This window comes from Capra hircus, chromosome 28, assembly GCF_001704415.2.
Source record: "Capra hircus breed San Clemente chromosome 28, ASM170441v1, whole genome shotgun sequence".
NCBI lineage: Eukaryota > Metazoa > Chordata > Mammalia > Artiodactyla > Bovidae > Capra > Capra hircus.
Window position 1 is genome coordinate 32,028,973 of NC_030835.1, and position 22,898 is coordinate 32,051,870.

The 22,898-nt window shown below is 55.1% G+C and overlaps 1 protein-coding gene across 1 annotated transcript in view; it reads right to left on the reverse strand.

The window, feature by feature from the left end:
- RET (ret proto-oncogene) overlaps positions 1 to 22,898 on the reverse strand; it is a 53,902-nt gene that overhangs the window by 25,651 nt on the left and 5,353 nt on the right. The window contains exons 2-4 of the mRNA XM_018042484.1: positions 5,349 to 5,612; positions 3,277 to 3,564; positions 702 to 943 (exon numbers count right to left, since the gene is read on the reverse strand). Coding sequence (XP_017897973.1) covers positions 702 to 943; positions 3,277 to 3,564; positions 5,349 to 5,612 — 794 coding nt within the window. The remainder of the gene's footprint in view (positions 1 to 701; positions 944 to 3,276; positions 3,565 to 5,348; positions 5,613 to 22,898) is intronic.

Here is a 22,898-nt window from a genome sequence, read left to right on the forward strand (position 1 = left end):
CATCCACCAAACTTGCTCCGGGGCGCCCAGAGAAGCAGGCAACCACGGGATATCCGACCCCGACCCTCCCCTTGCTCCCGCCAGCCTGTCGGCTGCAGGATAGCCCAGGGCCCAGCAGGTGGCAGTCACGCTTCGCCTGCGCGGGCCAGAGGAAGGCGGGGCCCCGATGCGCGCGGGGCGGCGCAGGGACATCCCTGTCAGATCCAAGGGCCCGTCTTCCTCCACTCCGGGGTACCTTCCCTGAACTCACTGGCCCTCCCTTGAGGGGCTGACAGCCCGAAGAAGGGAACGGCCTCCTGGCAGATGTCCTCTCGTCTCCTTGGGGCAGCGCGCCCCGCCTGTGCAGGAGCACAGTTGCGCCCCTCTGATGGGAGCCCTGCCGGCTGAGTCGGAGGCTGGGCACCCCCACCCCCAACCCCACCGGCACCCCAGCCCCTCCGCTCCCCCGCCTCCCAGGGCAGGGGTCAGCTCGGTGCCAGTGGGGCTGGTCCTCTCTCCTCCTCAGCCGTCCTGGAAACCAACAAACCCCCACAGACAGACTGATGGACAATGAAAGACGAATAGCTCGAGTGGTCAGCCACATGACTGGATGGCTAGGTGGACAGCTGAACACACCAAGGACAGATGACGCATGGAGGGACCCAGATGCCCAACAGAGAGGCGACAGACACCAGACGAGCACCAGACAAACGCATAGGCACCTCCTTCCGCTTGAACTCCACCACGGCGCTGGCGCTGTCGACGCCCCCGAGGAAGGTGGGCGCAGAGTCGTCCTCGTCGTACACGGTCACGGGGAAGGGCGCCATCACCTCCTCCTCGCGGGCGCCCACGCGAACCGTGCACGCGGCCACCAGCTCATACTTCTCCCGCTGCTCGCGGTCCAGGGCCCAGCGCGTGCTCACCTCCAGGCTGTCCGGATCGCAGCGGAAAGGCAGACTCTCACCTGAGCACCAAGCAGACCAGCAACCCCGGGATGACCCCGAGCTGCGGGGAGGGCGAGCTGCCTTCCTCAGGGGCCCACAGGCGAGGAGACAGAGCTGGGGTGCATGCTAGGCTTGGGCCGCGGCCCCTGTTCAGCTCCACACCAAGCAGTTTGCAGTGAAGACTAGGCTCTGAGCGTCACTGTGCCTGCAGCCTGCACCGGCGCTGATAGGGAAGAGCCGGGACCAGGAGGTCTGCCTCAGGTCCTCAGCCTGATCACCTAGGAGGGGCACACCCCTTCACACACCTTGCCTGCCTCCTCTGTGGCGAGGGCTGGCACCAATCAGGCTGCAGGCCCAGAGATCCAGCTCCTAGTGTTTGCTGGTTTTCGAAAAACTGTTAGCAATTTTCTTAACTATGGAAGCAAGACATGCTCATTTTAGACAATGTGAGAAAAAAGCCACAATTCCACCACTTGAAAACCAACATGGGGGACATTTGGTGTGATTTCATGCTAACACACACGTTTCTGACTGCCTGGTTTGGATCCCTGCCCTATACACCTGCAGGCTGTGTGACCTGAGGCTGACGGCTCTGTCTCTTTGCGTTTCAGTTTCCTCGCCAGAAGATGAAGTGAAGTGAAAGTTGCTCAGTTGTGTCTGACTCTTTGAGACCCCATGGACTATACAGTCCATGGAATTCTCCAGGCCAGAATACTGGAGTGGGTAGCCGTTCCCTTCTCCGGGGCAGGGAGGGGGGTCTTTCCAACCCAGGGATCGAACCCAGGTCTCCTGCACTGCAGGCGGATTCTCTATCAGCTGAGCCACCAGGGAAGCCCCAGAAGATGAGATGCTGTGTTCGTCACCAGACACTGCTGTGAGTTCAATGACTCACTGCAACCTGGTGAGGGGAGGACCAGTAATAACATACTCTTCAACCCAAGCCTGTCCTGGAATTGATCCTCCAGAAATGACCCAGAAAGGGGGAAAAGCGGGAGGCTTGAAGGTCAACAGTGACCACCCCATAGCCAACCTCAGGAGGGCTGTCAACTCCACTTGGTGGAAAAATCACATCAAAGCCATGTATTACACGTGGATTACACATTTCCCTCTATTGCTTATGGTTACAAAAACAGCTTTTATTTTTCTTTTAAGTGAAAAAGGCAGCACACTAAACCATAAGCTTTGGGGACAATTTTGTACAAAGACATCCATCCCTGTTGCAGGATAAATGAAAGGACGCTAGGAGTGTGAGTGACTACTTTCCTCACACTACTGAGGTTTCCTCGAACGTTATGACCATGTGTGGTGGGTGCCATCAACCTGGTGGGAATCCAGGCTTCATTTCCTAGCTGACCAGCGTAGTAAGTGTCCCCTTTAAGTCCCCTTTAAACTGTCTAATGGCACCTCACTCATGGTGGCTCAGTTGCCTTCTCTCATCTCCACTCGAATCCAGTGCCCTTCCCCTACCCCATTATCCATGTAGCCTCCCCAGGGCCATCATATATTAGGACCATCTTGTGACAAGGTCCACTGTCCTTACAGCGGCCCAGGCGGAATCCTGGAACCATGCTTTGTCCCCTTGTGAATCTCTCAACACCCCACATTCAACTCCCCAGGAAATCTTGCTGGATCTTCCTGCAAAAACATGCCCAGAACCTGCCTGCTTCTTGTGGCCTAAAGGCTTCCACCCTCAACCCCAGTCCTCATCCTCTCAAACCACTCATCCTGCTTCCTCCAAACCACTCACCCCAAATCATTTCTCACACAGCAGCCAGACTAACCTTTTAAAGGGAAGTTATATCCTGTCAATGACACCCTCCCCCACAACCCTTGCAAATACCTTCTATGGCTCCCTAGTCCCCTCACCAGGAAGTCCTGCCCCCTCCCTTGAATTTTTTTGCCCTCAGCAGCCTCTGCCCTCCCCTCCAGCTACACTTCCCCCTTGGCACTTTCGAAGGAGCTCGCCCTGCTTGCTGGGCACCCTCCTTTACCTTGCTCCAGCCACCTGACTTGGGACAGTGGTCTCCACCACTCTGTGCCCTCTCAGCTTTACCTCCCACCTAGTCCCTTCAAAGGCCACCGAACGTCCTTAGCGCCTGTGTGGTCTCCACCTGCCACGGGCGGGGAAGGTCCAGACAGATGGGATTTGGGCCCGAATTGTTCACTGTTTCATCCTTGGTCCCGAGAACCACGCCTGGCCTGTGGCCTGCATACATGAGATACACGTGGAACTCTCAATGAATGGATGATGGGGTGGTGCAGAGTCAACATGGACAGCTCATGTAGAGGAACCACAGCACTGTGCCTGGCACTCAGCAGGCATCGAGGAAGGCTCCATGCAGCTGGCACTCACCTCCCAGGAGCCTGTAGGCCATGCTGATGTTGGGGCAGAGGAACTGCACGGGCAGCAGGCGGAACTGGTGGAAGGTGCCAGGGGGCCTGTTCTCCCGGATGCGGAAGGACAGGCCTGACTCGGGGAAGCAGAGCTCCCGGGGTTTGAGGGCGCTGCAAGCCGGGAAGGAGGCATTGATAACGGAGAAGTACACTCGGGCACAGCCCGGCCACTGGCACTCAGCCTCACGAAGGGACGCGGGTGACAGGAAGACCCGGAGATAGACGGTAAGCAGTGGGAAGCCGCCGTCTGCAGAGAGACAAGTCAGGCCCCACCGGGGCGTCAGCCACACCTGCCTAGCTGGGACCTGAATGGGGAGAGGGCAGAAGCTCGGGGCTGGTACAAAGCCTAGTTCTCACCAAGGCCTGCAGGGCTCTGCAGGGCTCTGCTGGGCACCCCGCCCTGGCCTCCACCTCCTGCTTGACCCCCTACGGCCCTGGACTTGGGATCTGGCAGCCTCAGGGCCCTGTGGCTCTGCTCCCTTGTCCTGGGGGTGCCTCACAGGCCCACCTCTCTGGTTATTCCAAGTTTCAGTTCAAATACCCTTCCTCAGAGAGGTGCCCTGAGCCCTGGGCCTAAGATGGAGTGCTTCCCCAAGGTGGGCTCTTGGCACCTCAGGCGACCTCCCTTGCCTCCCTCACCCACTGCCCCAGGCACTTTCTTTCTTTTCTCACTTTTAAAAACAGTACAGGGGTGGGATTGGGTGGGAGGTGGGAGAGAGGTTCAGGAGGGAGGGGACGTATGTATACCTGTGGCTGATTCATTGTGATGTATGGCAGAAGCCAACACAATATTGTAAAGTAATTATCCCTCAATTAAAAATAAATAGAAATAAAACACTTATTCTATTCTATTTTTGCCCGTGCTGCTGCTTGTGGGATCTTAGTCCCCTGACCAGGGACTGAACCCAGGACCTCAACAATGAACGTGCAGAGTCCTAACCACTGGACCCAGGGAATACCATGCCACCCCTGCAGAGACACAGACTTCCCCAGCACCTCGAGAGGGGATTTCTGGCAAGTTCCATCATGGAGGCACTATAGCAAACCCCTCCAACCTGTCTGGATCTCAGCTGGGGCAGGGGCTCTTCCTGGGCCTTCTATCTCAGCCCTAGGGAAGTGTCCCCGCCTCACATCTGCTCCTCCCATATTCATCAGTCCTCGCTTCTCCCTAGCCTGTCCTCTGTTGCTCCAGTTCCCTGCTGTGGTTAATAATTCTCCATATAAACTTTCTCTGTTCTAATTACCATGAGTTCTCTCCTGACTAGAGCTGGCAGGTGCATGAGGACAGAACACACCTCTTATGAAACTCAGACCCTCGGCAAATTCCACTCTGGCAGTACTGTTCACAGCACAGTGCCTGGCTCTCAGCACTCACAGGAGTTCAGGGCTGGTGTGAGGGTCCAGGGAGGCCCCGTCTGTGGAGCAGGAGGTGGGGTTGTGATCACCATTTGGTGTCACAAGGCAGCACTCTGCTCCACAAACACCCTCCTCCCAGTGCCAAGGCCGCACGTGGGCTTTGCTCCAGCTTGGACCCCTGCTCTGAGCAGCCGGCCAGGCCCTCCTCCTGTCCACTTTCCTCCCTGGCACCAGGCCCTAGTCCTCACCAGGTGCCAAGGACAGCCTGCTGCTGACAGCAAGGTGGGTTCTCCGTGCAAACAGCTGCTTCTCCACCAAGTTCCAGACCATCCGCTAAATCAACATCTTGGGACTTTTCTAGCCTTTCTTAACTCTTCTCTCACAACCCCACATCTCTGTTAATCCAACTGGAAAAGACATTTGGAGCCAGCATGGAGTGAGCCCCTCAAGTCCTACACATAAGTTCTCCAAAATCCCAACAGCCTCAGAAGGCCTGAGGGTCCTCAGTGGTCCTCAAGCTCATCCTGGCTCCCTCACGGGCTGAACAAAGAAGACAGGCCAGCCCCACCTCACTCCCTAGGAGCTGTGTGATGGGCGCTAAGGAGGGACAAGGAGAGAGCGGGGCGGGGCGTGGGCAGTGAGGCGTGTGGGGGTGGGGTCAGGGCTCCCTCTTACTGCGGATGTTGAGCTTCTCCCAGGAGCTGTGGTCCAGGCTCTGGTTAAGGTAGAGAAGCCCCGTGTCCTCCTGGATGCGGACCCAGTCGTTCTCGTGCAGCCGCGTGCGGTAGGCGCCATAGAGGTGCTGGCCCAGGCGGAAGCTGGGCACCTCCTCCGGCACATCCCGCAGGGCGTGGACATAGAGCAGGGGCGTGCCGGCTGGCTGGTCCACGTATAGCTTCTCCCAGTAAGCGTCCCTGGAGAAGTAGAGTCCCAACGGGGCTGTGGGAGGCAGGGAAACACGTGAGGGAGGGAGGGAGGGATGACCACGGTGATCGAGACGGCAAAGCCCAGCAGCCCTCCCAGGCAGATCAGCTTTCCCAGCGGCTTGACTTCACATTTTAGTAATAGCTTCCTTGTAGGCCAAAAGAGAAAACCTTACTAGTTTAAAATTCTGATCTAAGTAGGTCTTTCTCGTCTGTAGTCCTAAGAACATCAACACACAGTTATCTGTATAGCTAAACACTAGCTGCAAATACACTGCTTTAAAACAGAAAAAGGAGGAAGTGAGGAAGCATAAACAGTTACAAAATCATCCTCAATTACCCAAGATAGATAAGCAGGTAAACCACTCGGCTTTCACCCAGGCTTCTGCACAAATCACCTGGAGCCAGAATTTTCAAGTGTACAAGACGCTGCCAGACAAGCAGAGCAGGCAGGGGTCCCCAAAGATGAACTAGGGCACTTTATAAGTAACAACGTGTGTGCACGCTAAGTTGCTTCAGTTGTGTCCGACTCTTTGTAACCCTATGCACTATACCCCTCCAGGTTCCTCTGTCCTTGGAATTCTCCAGACAAGAATACTGGAGTGGGCTGCCACACCCTCCTCTAAGAGATCTTACTGACCCAGGGATCGAACCCACATCGCTTACACCTCCTGCATTGGCAGGTGGGTTCTTCACCACTTGTGCCACTTGGGAAGCCTCTATAAGTAACAAAATATTCACCTAAAGTCAAACACACTTCTACCATAGTATTGAAAAATTCCACTCCATCTATCTGAGAAAAATGAAAACATATGTCCGTCAAGTGATTTGTTCACAAATGCTGGGGTTATTCACAGAGCCAAGAACTGGAAAGAACCCAGATGTTCTCCAGCAGGTGATTAGATAACAAATCTTGGTCCATCACACCACGGAACCCTATGCAGTCAGGACGGGGCACAAACTATTGATACACACGACAGCCTGGACACATCTCATATACATCCTGCCAAGTGGAAGGAGCAGCACAAAAGAATCACAAGGCACCGTTCCAGCCTGATTTTAGGCGACAGAAAATCACTCCTGGGTGTTCATTGGAAGGACTGATGCTAAAGCTGAAACTCCAATACTTTGGCCACCTCATGCAAAGAGTTGACTCATTGGAAAAGACTGATACTGGGAGGGATTGGGGGCAGGAGGAGAAGGGGACGACAGAGGATGAGATGGCTGGATGGCATCACCGACTCGATGGACATGAGTTTGAGTGAACTCCGGGAGTTGGTGATGGACAGGGAGGCCTGGCGTGCTGCAATTCATGGGGTCGCAAAGAGCGACTGAACTGAAATGAACTGAACTGAACCAGTTGGGGGTGGGGGAGGCAACAGACTAGAAAAGCAGGGGGCACATTTTGGGAAACATATAGGTTTCATATCCTGATGGGGTCACACAGGCACATCCATTTGTCAACAACATACAGCCAAGATTTCTGCGTTTCAACCTGTGTAAATGTGGCCTAAATCCATCACCAAGGGGCTGTGAGTAGAGCTGTAAAATTCCAAGAGGAAGAGGGATGCTGACCATGGCCACGCTGGGTGAACTCACGGAGCACTCAGCCTACTACTTTCTTGACTTGGTGTATGTTCAACATTTTGCATCATGAAAAGTTATTTTTAAAATAGTAAGAAGTTTTAAAAAGATGGATAAATGGGCAGGCGATGCTTAAAAAAACCATTGAGAACCTGCCAATATTCTCTACAAAGCACAAAAAATACTACCGCACAAAGCAAACACGAGAAACACTGTACTTGTGTGTAAGTACGAGTTCTCTTTTCAATCAATTTGTTTCCACCTACATTTTGCTTCTCCTGCAGCCACCAGGGTGAGTGGTTGGTCTGCTCTGCACAGTGGAAGACACCGTGGGGCTGCCTGGGTCCTTGAAGACACACTTGTGTGTGGGAAACAAGTGCCAAGTGGAGTCAGGTGAGGAGAACAGGTTAAGACCTTTTGGATCGAAACCGTAAGAAAGCTGGAAGGTTTACAGCACTGTGCCAGGTCTCCCAAGGATGACTTCAAAGGCAGCCCAGCTGGGAATGCCAACTTGGAGGGAAGTGTGCATTGATTGCGTCCCGCCCACCCAGAGTGGGTGCTGCTCTGCCAGACAGGCCTGGGCCACGGAGCCAGCAGGAGAGGGAGGGAACAGGAAGAGAAACAGAGGGAGAGAGAGGGAAGGAGGGAAAAGACAAAGGAAGGTAAGGATTAAGGGGGAGACGATGGAGGAGAGAGATGTCTGGCCAGTAGCCAAAGGCCTGGCCCTGCATACCCGGCACTAAAGACAGAGATGAAAGGAGGGGGCTGCAGGCATAGCGCTGACCTATCAGACCTTTGGAAAACTGCTCCCTAGGAGTGCTGTCCCTGGAGTGGGACCCAGAATCACTGGGCCTCTGCAGGTGAGGTACTGGGAAGGGCAGCTGAACTCCAAGGAGCTGGCCCCGTGCTCAAGTCGGGCTCTGCACTGTGGCCTTCCTGCCCCGCCGCCTCTTGGAGGAGGGGATCCACCCAGAGCATCATGCTGCCTGCCATCCAAGGGGGTGGCAGTTCCAGGAGCCCCAGGAAGAAGTCACCCTGAGGAACTCTGGGGAGGGAGCGCTGAGACCTGACTTCCCCTGCCAAGGGTCTCACTGGTAGAGACCACGACAGGAGCCGCCCACACGTGGCTGGTTGCCACCCTCCTGTCCCACAGCCTCCCGACTGGCCACGAGGACATGGGCTGCCTCTCAGATGCACTCAGGGTGCTCCTTTCTTTGGGATTTAGTAGCCAACCCTGGCAGGGACGGCTGGCAGCTCAGACAACTGTGTCAGCCCTAAATGGCCTCAAGACTGGCCTTGTCCAGGCTTCTGTGAAAGGGCAGCCAATGGCATCAGCTCGGAGCAGGCCTTTTGCAAGCTGGGCAGAGTGACAGGCCGCAGCTGACAGATCCTCCTGCACAGCTAGGATTCACTGCACTGGCTCGCGCTTCCTGAGAAGGACACAGTTTGGGGTCCCAAGAGGACCCTAAGGCACTGCTCATCACTGCTGTTGTGACAAAGGCAGGAGTGCCCCTGTGGTGTTTCCTCAGCCAACGGGAGGGAAGGGGCAGCTGCGGAGGGCCTCCCTGGTGGGGCTTGGCTGCCGCTGCCCACCTCTAGTGCACTGGAGCCCCACTGCACTGCCTGGTAGAGCAATAACCCTGGGTCTGCCCTCCTCACAGAAATCAGAAGGGCTCCCAGCCCACAGTGGCCCCCTGTCCCGCCCCAGTAAGGCCAGGTCTGGGAAGGCAAAGTGGGGGTCAACACCAGACGCAGCCCTGCTACCCCAAGACAAAGTGCCTGATTCATAAGCAGCAGCCTGGCTTCCTTTCCCTCCAACACTCCATGAAGGTTCCAAGTCAGAGGGTCTTGGGGGAGCTCTGGGGTGGGCTGTGGGGGGCTGGGGAAGGGGCTGGGAAGACGATGCTCACGGCCCCATGGACAGGAAGAAAGGAGTGGCATGCTTTTTCCTCCACTGCCACCTTCTCCAGAGGACCTGGCCCACCGCATCTGCCCACCTCGCCTCTCAAAGGTACAGAGTGGGGTGAGCCTGGCCAGGTGGACCCACACAGCACAAGGCCAGGCCCCGTGTACACGGTGACCCTCCATTTTCTTTGCAGCCCCAGACAGAGCTGCTGATGGGATCACTGCTTTGCAAGCAGCCATTGGGGCAGGACAGGAAGAAAGTTGTTTGTATGCTCGAGGGCACACGCATAGCCAGCCAGGGGATTGGGATTCGGAGGGCCGTCTTTCCAGCGGCACAGACCTCACCGGCCTGCTCAACCCCATGTCACACAGTCTGAAACCCCCGGTTACTGTGCTCACCCTCCACCCCCACCCCAAGCCCTGAGTGGTGACCGCAAGTCAGGGACACTGGGCTGCAGTAGAAAGCAATCCCTGAGGGCACACCATCTCTCAGGAAGCTTGACTTTCTGGCCACAAAGAGATGAGAGATTTCCCAGTGGCTTGACAGGGTGGTGGCCTGGTGGCAGTCCAGGCTCGTGACACCATGCTGGGTGGGAAGGGGGCTCCGCTGGGGCCGGGCTGCCAGCCTCTTCCTCATCCTGGCAGAAAGGTGAGCACCAACCACTAGCGATCTGAGATGCTGCCTGCAAGGCCCCAACACAGAGCTGCAGGAGACTCAGCTGGTGGGGAGCAGGGAAGCCCAAGGTGGGTGTGGGTGGGTCCCCCAGATGGCCCGCAGCCGAGGGCAGCCTGTGTCTCCCAGCCTGCCTGGCCACCAGCTCTCCTTGGTGTGCCAGAGCCCTCCGTGGAGAAGTGAGGTCTGCATTCTGGTCCCCAGAGTACTGGCAAGGATGCTGTGGGAAGCCTGCACCCACATCAGCAGAGTATCACGACTTCTGCCTCCTTATTTTCTTGGGATATAACCCCTGTGGCCTTGGTCAGCTGTGCAAGAAGCAGCGGCCCTGGGAGCCACCCATGGGGGGGCCTTGCAGATGGGTCTTCTAAGCGGGGTGAGGTGCTCACTCCACCTGCCAGGCAGCGAGGAGCAGATCCAGAACGGGGCTCCTCCCTTTGGGCCCCCTTGAGCACAGGTACTTTCAATGGTCAGGGGGCTAGGAGGTGCCTGAGCTCCAGGGAGCCCCCACCTCCGAGCTGGTCCAGTCCCCACCACACAGATCTCACGTGCAGGATGAGAGCACTGCCTGCTCTCATCTCTGAGCCAGGTCCTTCGAGATCCATGTGGGGCCTGGTCTGTTGCTGCCAAAAGGGATTTGTGGGTTGGGCGTTGATTGTGAACAGAAACAGTCTTAAATGCACTTAAAATGCTTCCCAGGTGGTCCCTGCTCAGGGCATGGCCGCCTTAATGCTCCTCCTTGTCACAGACACTTTTAGATGGAAAAACACATGGTCCAAGTCAGGGAATGAGAGTGTGGGTGCAGGCAGGGCTGGCCTCAGGTGGGTGTAGCCTGGGAAGACCACAGGTCCCCATGCTTGGTTTAATGCTCTCCTGTTGTTGTCCTAAAATAACTCATAATTCTAGAACAATCTGCATGCCATGCTGGGCCCCACAAATGACGGGGCAACCCCAGGGGGTGCAGGAGAAGAGCCCGGAATGGGCCATCAGAGGTGTCCCATTTCCTGGGCTGTGCAGCCTTTGTAGAGTTCTGGCCTCCTCTGGGCCTTGCTTTCTCTGACTGTGAACAAGAGAAGGGCAGGCCGGGGAGAGAAGGAGCTGCGGCAGGTGCAGACAGGCCTCACTTTTGCACAGGTACACGCGGTATGAACTTTTCACTTCCAATTTATAATCACTGGGTAAACCCCTTCCCTGCCCCATTAAGCAGGTAAGAACACAGAAGCTGGGAGGTAGGTGAGAAGCCTTCCCAAGACCAAACAGCTGGAGGTTGGGCATCTTGGGGTTTGGTACAATGACTAACAAAGCAGTGATGGGACTCAGGACCAGAGCAGATGCCAGCCCCTCCGGGAAGCCCGAGGCCCCGCCAGCTGACCACCCCTCCCTGCTTGCACCGTTTTGCCGGGAAGGGCTTCTTGACCAACCTCTGATGATAGTCTCCCCTGGAACTTGAGGCAGGTCGACACAGCAGGACTTGCAAAACCTGTCCCACCCACGCCTTCTACCCCTGAATGCTGCTGAGTGACAGGGTCCTCCCCCCACACCTGGTCTCACGTTTCTGCCTCGACAGGGGTGGCCAGCACCACCTGGGGTTCTGGCCCCTCAGGTTGCTCTGGCATCACACCAAGGAGTGAGGAGCTGGGCTTTGCTCTCACAGGAGCAGGGAGGGGTCCCACACTGCTCATGACATACCTGCCAGAGGCCCAGCTTGCTGCTTGCATTCGCAGAGACCCCAGGCCCCCTTCATGGCTTGCGTGTGTATGTGAGTGAGTGTGTATGCACAAGCATGCAGCAGGAAAGAAAGACAAGCACGTGGGCCCAAGATCCCATCTGCTCCCACCCTGCCCCACCCCTGCCGGAGAAGATGTGCAGCTAATGCTCAGTGGGGACCACGGGCTGTCCTGCTCCAGGCAGGGCCTCCTCCAGCATCTTTACAAGCAGAACCAGCAGGCATGGATGGTCTCATTCAGCGCACGCAGTCACCAGCCTTTTGGTATCCTGGAAAGGCAGTCTTCAATGTCCCACACCTGGCTGGATGTGTCATTTACTCACATTTGTATGCAGAGAGAAGCAGGCCCAAGTCTCTACTTCACTTTCACTCATTCAACCGTCCACAAGCTCAGCGCCATGTGAACGCTCACGTGCACTCCTACGCACACCCATCACACTCGCACACATTCTCAGACCTACACAGATGCTGTGAGCCCCCTCCTGTGCGGCGGGGGACCGTGCAGGTGGACGAGGGTTTCTGGTTGTCATCCCTCACTTCTGCAGCACAGGGTGTGGGGACATCCTGCATGCTCCTCCTCAGTCCATGCCAAATGCACGCAGCCCCTTGGCGCTAGCGTAGCCCACGCCCTTGCCCCGCGATCACCTCCCATAGCCCCCAGATGCACCCACTGCCAGCCTCAGCTCCCCTGTGTACTGGAGGGTCACCTCCCGCTGGCCGCGAGGCTGCAGACCAGTCCTGGCCCCTGCAACCCAGCCGACTTCTCAACATGCAGTGAGCTGTGACCCCACTCTGGGGAGGGAGCCCCTTCCCCGAGCTCCCGCCCTCTGCCTCGGGGAGGCCCACAGAGCTCTCTTACACTCATCACTGCCCATCAACTCTTACGTTAACCCCCTCTGGTCCAGTCGCTGTGTGGGTGTCTCTGGACTGGACCCAGACTGATACACACATCTGTCTTCCACTTAGCATCTCACATGCACGTTCTCTCACACTGTTGCAGACCCACCCCCACCTCCCCCATCCTCTTGCTCATTTAGTGAGACAGACCGAGCCTAACCAGCCCTGAATGCAGGCTCACCTCACCAGTGCCCCCTGGTCAGCCCTGGCCACGAGGGGTCATGCACAGCTTCCCTGAGGTTCCTTCGACCTCCTTGCTACCCTTGACAGAGGATGTGCCGCCAGTCTGACCATACCAGCCCAGATCCAGGCAGGTGCTTCCTAACTGGGCACCCTTGACTAATCAGAGTGAGTGGCAGTCACCGTGGTCATCCTACACAAGGCCCCGGACAACGAATGTCCTAGGACTGCAATGTAAAAGCCAAAATTGGGGGCTCTCAAGAGAAAAACGCATGGGGAGATGGTCTGATCTAAGACCTGAGAGGGGGGACAACACTGCTCACATCTGTGTGCAAAGCAGTACCTTCCTGCAAAGTCCACTCACCGGGCAGCCCTGCTCCTGCCTGCGACAAGCACCAGACCCTGCAGATGACAGCTTTATTATGATCCAGCACAATCTCCTTAACAGACGGTTTCCTAATGCCATCTTCTTCGCCGGGAACAGGAAGCAGGCCTCATGGACTCCTCCCAAGGGAAGGCCCCTCTCCCTGAGGGCCAGCTGTCCCTGTGGGGGGTCCCCCCAGCCCCACCGCCCAAACAACTTTTGGCACCATTACCCTCTCCTCGCCCGCCCCATGCCCCTACTCTCATATCCTGTTCACGTTTTCTCTATTCTAGTTGAATATTTGATATGTACAAACAGTATATTTTGCAGAACGTTTATGTCAAAATAGTATTCTGCAACAGACACTCAACTTAACTGGACGTTTAGCAACAGGGCTGCCCCTCCCACAACCCCCTTTCCACCTCATCCACTCGCAGCAAACATGAATCTGGGTCTGTGTTTTCCTTGCCCTTCTTTTAAAATCACTTTTACCTCTTTCTTGAAAGGCACTTCTTCTGAGCAGAGAATTCTGTGTGTGCCTGAGTGTGCACTCATGTCCAACTCTTATGTGACCCCATGGACTGTAGCCTGCCAGGCTCCTCTGTCCATGGAATTTTCCAAGCAAGAATATCTGGAGTGAGTTGCCATTTTCTCCTCCAGGGGGACCTTCCCGATCCAGGGACTGAACCTGCATCTCCTGCACTGGCTGGCAGATCCTTCAGCATCTACGCCAACTGGGAAGCCCACTTGGGAAGCCCTGAGACTTCTATAGGACAGTTATTCTGCCCTTCAAATTCCGCGGGTCCTGCTTCTGAGAGCTCTGTACTCGTTCTAATGGTCCCTTCTTGGTTCTCTCCTCTCTCTGCTTGCTTCAGGACCTCCTGTGTTTGGAGCTCTCCTGTTTCACTCTGATGAGCCAGCCTGCTCACTCCCATGTGGGTTTCCTCCGTCTCAGCTTATCTTCTAGGTGTTCTCTCCAGAGTCTCCTTAAGCACATGGCAGCCAGTCCCACAGCTCGAGTGGCTGCCTCCAGGCCAAGGACTGCCACGCTCACCAGCCCTGACCTCCTCCCGAGGACCAGAGCCATCTCTACCAACTCGTTCCACCCTTTCCCTCATCTCAGTCCAGCTTAGAGGACCACCTAGCCTCCCTGAGCCCACTCTTTTTTTTTTTTTTTGGCTGTACTGGATCTTAGCTGTGGCATGCAAGATTTAAGTTCCCCGACCAGGACTGAAGCCAGGCCTCCTGCTTTGGGAGCACAGAGTCTTAGTCACTGGACCATCAGGAAAGTCCCTCCTTGAGACCACTCTTGCCCCCATAGGCCCCTTACTCCAGAGCAGCCAGGGTCAGTCAGATCAGGTCACAATCTGCCTGAAAGAACAAACTAGTGAGTGAAACCACCAATGAATCTAGAAATGAACAAACTAATACATAAACGGTTTCATGGACAGAGTGGCAGGGGGTGGGGGTGAGGGTAACGGCTGGGCATATTTGGAAAACAGTGAGAATTCGGGATAGGAGAGGGGGTAGGGGATCAGAGAGGTAGGTGAGATCACTTGGCCAAGACCCCCTGGCTTGGTCTGACAGGCACTGGGAGCCACAGGTGGGTGGCCAGTGGCAGGATGAGCCCAATGGAGCCTCGCAGATGCCCCCCACCCCCCACCCAAAATGTTCATGAGGCTCGCGTGGGGCACACAGAGCCCTCTACTGCACGGCCCGCCTGGGTGAGGCACGAGGTGGCATTGAGCAAACGAGCCCTGAGGACAGTGAAGAACGAAATCACTCACCACGGCTCAGGAAATGAGGACCCAGTAACTGAGGAACACTGCCAACAGGGAGACGCTAGGCAGAACGGCACACATGTGCACACACACACGTGTGCACTCACAGGCAGGGCCACCCTGTAGGATGCTCCACACACCCTACAATCTCCATGTTTTGTCCCAGGTGGAGGCTAGTTTTGCTAGTTTTGCAATTGTAACGCAATTTCTGCTTTTTAGGAAAAAAGCACAGATCAGGAGAGCCTGTGCCTATGAGCGCAGAGAGGGCCCCGCAGGCTAGCCCCACTGTGGCCATAAGTGGGACTGGTGGGATGCTCCGTTCCTCCTGTGTGTGGCCATAAAACCATCACCACCATCACCCAACCCCAATCACCACCCCCAGCTACACCATCACCACTATTCTCCCCACAACCACCATCACCTTCACCCCCCCACCTACACAGCATCACCACCACCATCACTAACTTCACCTGAACTCAGCCCCTCACTATATTATCATCCTCACACCCTAATCACCACTGACATCACAACCATCACAACCACACCTCACACCTTCACCCACCACTGCTGACCGCGCCTACACCATCACCAGCTACCATCACTCCACCCTCCAACCATCATCACCATCATCACTCTGCCAGGCATCCAGAGGCTTCCAAAGGAAGCAGCTATGCCAGGTTTGACCCACATAAGATGTGGGAAGAAAGCTGGACTGGAAAGACCCACCAGGCCAGCCCTGGGCCTGCCCTGCTCACTGCTGCGTTCCCAGAACCTTGCCTGATGCCCAGCACAGAGCAGGCGAGAAGGGAAGGCCCGGTGGCTTCAGTAATTTGATGGTTCACGGACACCTCACTTTGAAAGCCAGCCACCTCTGTTCACGGGTCCTGGGCTCAGCTTAGCGGTCACAAGCCAGTGCCTCCTTGTGGGGAATATGATAGCTTGCCCCAGTCCTGACGCTGGGAACTGAAGCTTCTGTCTACAAAATCATCGAGAAAACTCTGGCCTGTGCAGGTGTTCCCAAAGCTGGACAGCTAAGTACATATGTGGGTGGTGAATAAAAGCCAGGGCTGGCTACTCTACCTGGTGCCCAGTGAGGACGCTAGTCACCACGAGTGCAGCCTCAATTCCAGTCTTAAATTCCCTCTTCCCAAAGGCTGCCAGCAGCCCTCAGTGGGCAGCCTGTGTGCCACTGTGGCCACAAGGCTGAGTGGGCTTCCAGGTCTGGCCTGGGCAACCAACAAGGGCCAGCTGGACGGCCTGGCACACAAGGAGGAGTGAGCAGCCACCCTGGCACACCCAGGGTGCCCGGGGCGCTCCATGCTCCTGAGGATTCTGTCCAGCCCAGAGCCCAGGCTCCTGCCTGCCTGTCTGGTCAGGGGCTTCACATACAACCCAGCTCTGCAGGCCTTCCCTCCATCATCCCTTCAGATTGAGCCTCACTGTGTGATCCACGGTGGGCAGGACAGGCAACCCCATGCAGGGATACTGTGTCTCCCCACACACCTGTCTGCCTGGGCCCTGCCTGGACAGGGTGCCTGGGGGCCTGGAAGAGCGGGTGAAGAGAGGTGGAGAGACCTGAGGACAAGGCCTTGCCTCAGAGGCACCACAGACCTGTACGCACAGGCACCTTCCTCCACACGTGAAAAGCTCTGACTTGCCCACCTTGCCCGAGCTCTCACTGCAGACCTCACTCTCCCCGTGTTTCCCAATTCTGGGAAAGAGAATTCACCTCTTGCTCTCAGAACGGAACTGCAACCTGGCCTAGATCTCCTGACAACCCCCTCCTCTGCCATGCCATCCGCATAGTCCTCTGCTGATGGGAGGGAAGGGGTCAGGCGGTGGCTGAAGGTTGGGGTAGTGAGGTGTGCACACAAGGTCTGCAGCCCAGCTGCATGGAGCCAAGAGCCCGAACTCCTCCCTTGTGCCCAGGCCCCAACCTTCTGCTCCCAGAGGCCGGGGGGCAAGGCTGCACCCAGCAAGCGCCCGCGGCCACCACCCACATCCCCACCCACCCGGACCAGCTGCAACAGCCTCACTCAGACGATGGACACTCCTGCCCAAATGTGATTTCCCAGCTGCTGCCGAGTTAATCACCAGCCTCACTGGCAGTTCCTTCCGGCTGCTATGCAAAGGAAACGGCCAATTAGGTTACAATTAATTTCTTTACCCAGGGCAAGGCCTGGCTGGAAAAAGACTGGCCACCCAAGTGGCCTGCTGATGACTGTGCAGGTCACCAGGCTCTCTTGGCTCTGGGGTTCCTGTGCTATGTGGCCCCAGCCAATGGCAGGTGTGTCGCCCAGGGGGGTGACAGGTCAGGACACCCCAGGCTTTGACTCTGTCCCCCTCACACCCAGCAGGGCACTATGACCCAGATCTCAACAAATCTGTCACCTTGCTGCACCTCCTTGAATAGCCAAGGTCCTGCCCGTTTCTGCCCCTCCCCCCAGCACCGTTCTCGCCCAGCCCAGGTTTAATGTTAACCCGCAAGGGCTTCCCAGAAGGCTCATCAGGTAAACAATCTGCCTGCAATGCAGGAGACACAGGAGACCTGGGTTCGATCCCTGGATCGGGGAGATCCCCTGGAGGAGGAAATGGCAACCCGCTCCAGTATTCTTGCCTGGAGAATCCCATGGACAGAGGAGCCTGGCGGGCTAGAGTCCCTGTGGTCGCAAAGAATAGGATACAACTGAGCATGTGTACGTGCAATCACACACACACACACACACACACACACACTTCACCTAGAGAAGTGAGTCTAGATAGAAAGGAGAGATTTCAGCGTGACTCATGAAAGCAGAGAGACAAGTGCAGAGCCAGGCGCAGGCCACGCTTCTCCGCCTGCCGCAGGCCGGCTCAGTGCTCAGCTTCTGCATCTGTTCCCAGCTGTGAACAGGACAGGGACCCTCCCTGGAAGGGCTGCTGGGACCAAGCGCCTACTGCTGGGAGCCAGAGCCACTTCTCCGCCTTTCTCCCTCCCTCTTTTTTTTTTTTTTTAACAAAGAACACATGGTTTATTAAAGACAACTTGTCATCAGCAGCATTTATTCAAAGAACAAAATGGATGACAAAATAAAAGCAGACTGACATTCTGACCCTTGGAGTGAGACTGACTGAATTCATTCAGCCCAGTATCCAGAGTCCTAGGGGCAGTTTCCCAGGAGGAAGCCTTGGAGTCCCGGGGTCTCTTGGCACCTCCCTTGAGAGTCTTGGGAGGGGGAATTGCCAAGGGCAGATCCTCCTATTGAGGGAGCTCAGTCTCACCTGGGTATGGTCCCTGTGCTCTTCTGACCTTCATACAAGGTCAAGGAGAGGACACTGGACCCAGGTCTGCCACTGAGGCAAATCAGATGCAGTGATTCAAGGAGGACAGTCCCGGGAAAGAGGAGGGCAGAGGGATAGGCAAGAGGGAATGCACTGGCGTCCTGGTCAGTGTCTGCTGGGTCACGGGCTGTGAAGGGATCGTGCAGGGGCTGACCACCAGCAGATACGTTCTGGGATGAGGGCGAGCCAGGCTGCTGGGAGGAGGTGTGTTGTTGCCCCATACTGGGGTCTTTACACCCTAGTTCTCCCTTACACCCAGATCTATTACAGAGCTCAGAGCTCCCCCAGCCAGGACCTCCTGGAAAACCAGGAAGGTCCCAGAGGCAGGGAGAGAGGATGCTGACTAACTCTGGAAGGTCAGGAAGACCATGTCTCCAACCTGCTTCCTCTTTTCCAGCCTTACCCTTCATTTCCAAATCAAGCACTCGCCAACCTGCAATAAATAACCAGGAGTCTGAATAAAGAGCAAAAATCTCCCAGATATTGTGTGGGAAGAGGAAGAAAAAGGGAAGCATACAAAGTCCCAGAAGCATCCATGGGACAGCCTGGCAAGGGGCTGCCTCCTCCCTGACTCCTGAATGAGACCTCCCTGGGCCCACAAAGGCTTCCTGCTAACCCTGGTCAAGGCCTTCCCACCCTGAGCAGGGTCCCAGTGCTCGTGCAGCTTCTGGGTGTGAGGGGTGGGGCACACTGCTTTGGTCATCCTGCTGTCCCAGGAAACAGCTTCAAGGGACTGGCGGCACAACATCACACAGCTGCAATTACGGTAATCAACTTACCCCAGATCTGCCTGGTTATTTTTAGTTTGGATTGAGGTTTAGTAAGACAGGACAGCCCGGGGTTCTTCTATTGCTCAGCCCTGCTTGTCGAGTGGGCTGGGTAAGTCACTGGTCCCCAGAACCCCCCACATTCCTCCCCAGCCCCAGATCTTCCACAGGATGGTCCTTCAGTTCAGTTCAGTCACCCAGTTATGGCCGACTCTTTGCGACCCCATGAATTGCAGCACACCAGGCCTCCCTGTCCATCACCAACTCCCAGAGTTCACCCAAACTCATGTGCATCGAGTCAGTGATGCCATCCAGCCATCTCATCCTCTGTTGTCCCCTTCTCCTCCTGCCCCCAATCCCTCCCAGCATCAGTCTTTTCCAATGAGTCAACTCTTCGCATGCGATGGCCAAAGTACTGGTGTTTCAGCTTTAGCATCAGTCCTTTCAAAGAACACCCAGGACTGATCTCTTTTAGAATGGACTGGTTGGATCTCCTTGCAGTCCAAGGGACTCTCAAGAGTCTTCTCCATCAATTCTTTGGCGCTCAGCTTTCTTCACAGTCCAACTCTCACATCCATACATGACCACTGGAAAAACCATAGCCTTGACTAAACAAACCTTTATTGGTAAAGTAATGTCTCTGCTTTTGAATATGATATCTAGGTTGGTCATAACTCTCCTTTCAAGGAGTAAGCGTCTTTTAATTTCACGGCTGCAATCACCATCTGCAGTGATTTTGGAGCCCCAAAATCACTGACACTGTTTTCACTGTTTCCCCATCTATTTCCCATGGAGTGATGGGACCAGATGCCATATCTTAGTTTTCTGAATGTTGAGCTATAAGCCAACTTTTTCCCTCTCCTCTTTCACTTTCATCAAGAGGCTTTTTTTAGTTCCTCTTTACTTTCTGCCATAAGGGTCCTTGGCCACTGGCATCTCACATATAAGAAGGGACATTTGAGCTCAATGTGGCTTTAGGGTCTGTGTCTTCTGAGACTATCCTCAGGGTCCCAGTGACTCAACCCCACAGAAGGACACTGGATGAACCCGTGTCCTCTTCAAAATGGACCTGGGGTTCAGACACTAAAATGTCTCTGGCCAAAAACTGCTTCTTAGCAACACCTGGTGGAAATCTGATAAAGCAAAGTAAACTCAACAACAAAAGAAGGTCCACCCAATTAAAACAGGGGCAAAATAGTTACTTCTCCAAAAGAGATACAAATGGCCAAGAAGCAAGTGAAAAGACTCTCAGCATCACTAATAATTAAGAAAAAGCAAATCAAAACCATAGGTAAGGACACTGCTCTGTATCCAAGAAGATGGATACAATTTAAAAATATAAACAGAAAGTAACAAGTGTTGGTGAGGATGTGGTAAAACTAGAACCCTCACACACACAGCTGGTAAAATTGTAAAATGTTTCAGTTGTTACCAGAAAATAGCTTGGCAGTTCCTCAAAAAAGAAAGTTGAAATTATCACATGACCCAGTAATTCTACTCCAAAGTAAACACCTAAGAGAACTGAAAACAGGGATTCAAACAGATACTCACACATAAATGTTCACGGCAGCATTATTCACAAACGTCAAAAGGTGTAAACAACCCACATGTCCACCAAGAGATGAATGAATAAATAAATGTGATACATGTTGCATTGGCCCAAAAGTTCATAAACCCAAACAAACTTCCTGGCCAACTCAATACATGCAATGGAATATTACCCTTAAAAAGGAATGAAATACCAATACATGCTACAATGTGGATGTACCTCCAACCAAGTTAAAAGGATCCTGATACAAACCAAAGGCCAGTTTATATTAAATATCCAAAATAGACAGATCCATAGAGATAGGTGCAGAGGGGCAGTCACCAGGGGCTAGTGTGGGGGGACTAGGTGCACTGCCTAATGGGTATGGGGTTTCCTTTGGGGGGTTGACAATAAGGTTCTGGAACTACACAGGGGTGATGAATATGCAATGCTGTGAATGTACTAAATCCCACTGAATTGTTCACTTTAATTTTGTTACGTGAATTTCATACCTCGAAAGAAGTGAATTTTAACTGTTTATCACCCCTTTCTTCCCCCCATCTTCACAGGAGAGACCACCCTGGAAGAGGCAGGGGCACAAGTCCAGAGGGGATCCCAGGAATCTGCACAGGTGCTCCAGAGTGCATCCCACCTAACCACCATGCTCTCCTCTGCACATCGGCTTCTCTTGCAGAGAGAAGGACCCTGTGATGGGATTCCAGCCTGTGGACATGAGCAAAGAGCCCAGGGCCCTACAGGCCTGACTCCTCAGAGCTCTGGGCCCCTCCTGTGCAGTCAGGTGGGGAGTGGCTACCAAGGGTGGGGGCGGGGCAGGAGCAGGAGACAAAGGAACAGTGTTGAGAGGTTGAGACTGGGGGTTTCTGTCACCCCCAAGTCCACAGTCTTTCCTGCTCATACAGGTATGGGGGATAGTAGGCTGCAGAAGCAGATTCAAGATGGTCCTCGGCGAGACTTCTCAAGGCTTTGTGGAGTCACACGCGTGGTCTCCTGTAAAGATCCCCTGCAGCTGCCAATCTGATGAGGAGGCTCAACCCAGTGGCAAAGCATGTGCTCACAGCAGAGTGCATGGTAGCCGTGCGCCCATGTCATGGCTAAGAGGTGGCGGAACGGAGCCCTAATTCCATCCTTTCTCCTTCCCAGAAAGAAAAAAAAGAGACAGCAGCGGATGGAAGGGCAGGATGGGGGAGGAGGCAAGGAGAAAGCCCACTCACGACCAGCCCCCCAGCTTCTGGGTCTTTCCCTGTTTCACTGTATCTGTGTCTTTGACTGTTTCAGGGACAGAAAAACTTGACGAAGAAACCCTGCAAACTCTTTCCCTCCACTCGGACTCCTACCACCACGCTGCGCATCCCAGATCACCCCCCACCCCCACAGCTGTCTCACTCAGGTTCTGGCACACGGAACGTATAGCTTCCCAAGCATTTTCCAGGCTGCTCGTTAAAGCTTAGGAACTTATACTTTCTCTTTCCCTCTTTTTGTTATTTAAAGTTTAGGAACTTCGATTTATATGGTGTCTTTTTCCCGTTTGCTAAGACTAAGAACCACTGAAATTTCTGGCAATCACATAGGCGGGAGTGGGGAACTAGAACCAGTTCTGATGTCCATTGTCTTACCAGGGAGGTTCTGATTGTTTCAGAAGCAGACTCCTTTCTCCAATTACAGGGCAGTCAGAGCTGGTACTCAGGGCACAGCTCAGAGCTCTGCCTCCCTCTCCTGGCCACCCTGCCCCTGGGAACTTCTCTGGAGCCCACGGCTCTGTGGAACCCAGACAGTAGCTCCCAGGTCAGAAGAGCGAAGGCTTAAGACAGGGATAAAGTCAAGTCACAGTACCTGAATCTGGGGGCAGTGGGCTGAGGCCCCCAGGACCTGGGTCTGCAGGGGCAGGGGCGTCTCTCTGAGCTGGTCCCAGGACTGGGCCCTGCCTGCCACAGAGGCCCCCAGCCCCACTAGGTATCACTGATGTCATGGAAAACTGGCGTCGGCTGGACCAACAGGTGGGCACACACCTGTCCAGGTGCACAGGTGGCCTTCCTACAGCAGTGCCTTGGCTGCTATACTCTGCGGAGCCACTCACCAGGCAAAAGCAAACAGAGGTGTTTGCTCAGGGCTGGCCACCTGCTCTCCTTGAGGGCCCAGGTGGTGCCTGAACTGCCTTCCCCAAGGACCCACTGGCGTCATCACCCCCACCACCATGCTTTCTAGTTCTACCTCCTTGCTCTCTCTTGCCTCACCCTACTGTGCCCAGGGTCTTGGAGTGGACAGCTCAAAGGGCCACTTGCTTACAGCCTCCAGCCTCAGGGACAGGCGCCAGGGGCTCCCACAGCTACCTAGCGGTGAGGCTAGAGCTTGATGGAAGGCCAGGTCTTGTCTGGCCCAGAGCTCAGGGAAGGCGGATGGGGGGAGGGTTGGGAGGCGAAGCCAGGGAGGAGGTAGGCTCCGTCCCCAGGGGCTCCCAGGGATTCTCTCAGGTCCTCTTAAGGTGTGGCGGAGCCTGTCTTAGGAGCCACAGCCTCCCTTGAGCATGGGAACGTGGGGGTCGGGGAAGGGGGGCCTGG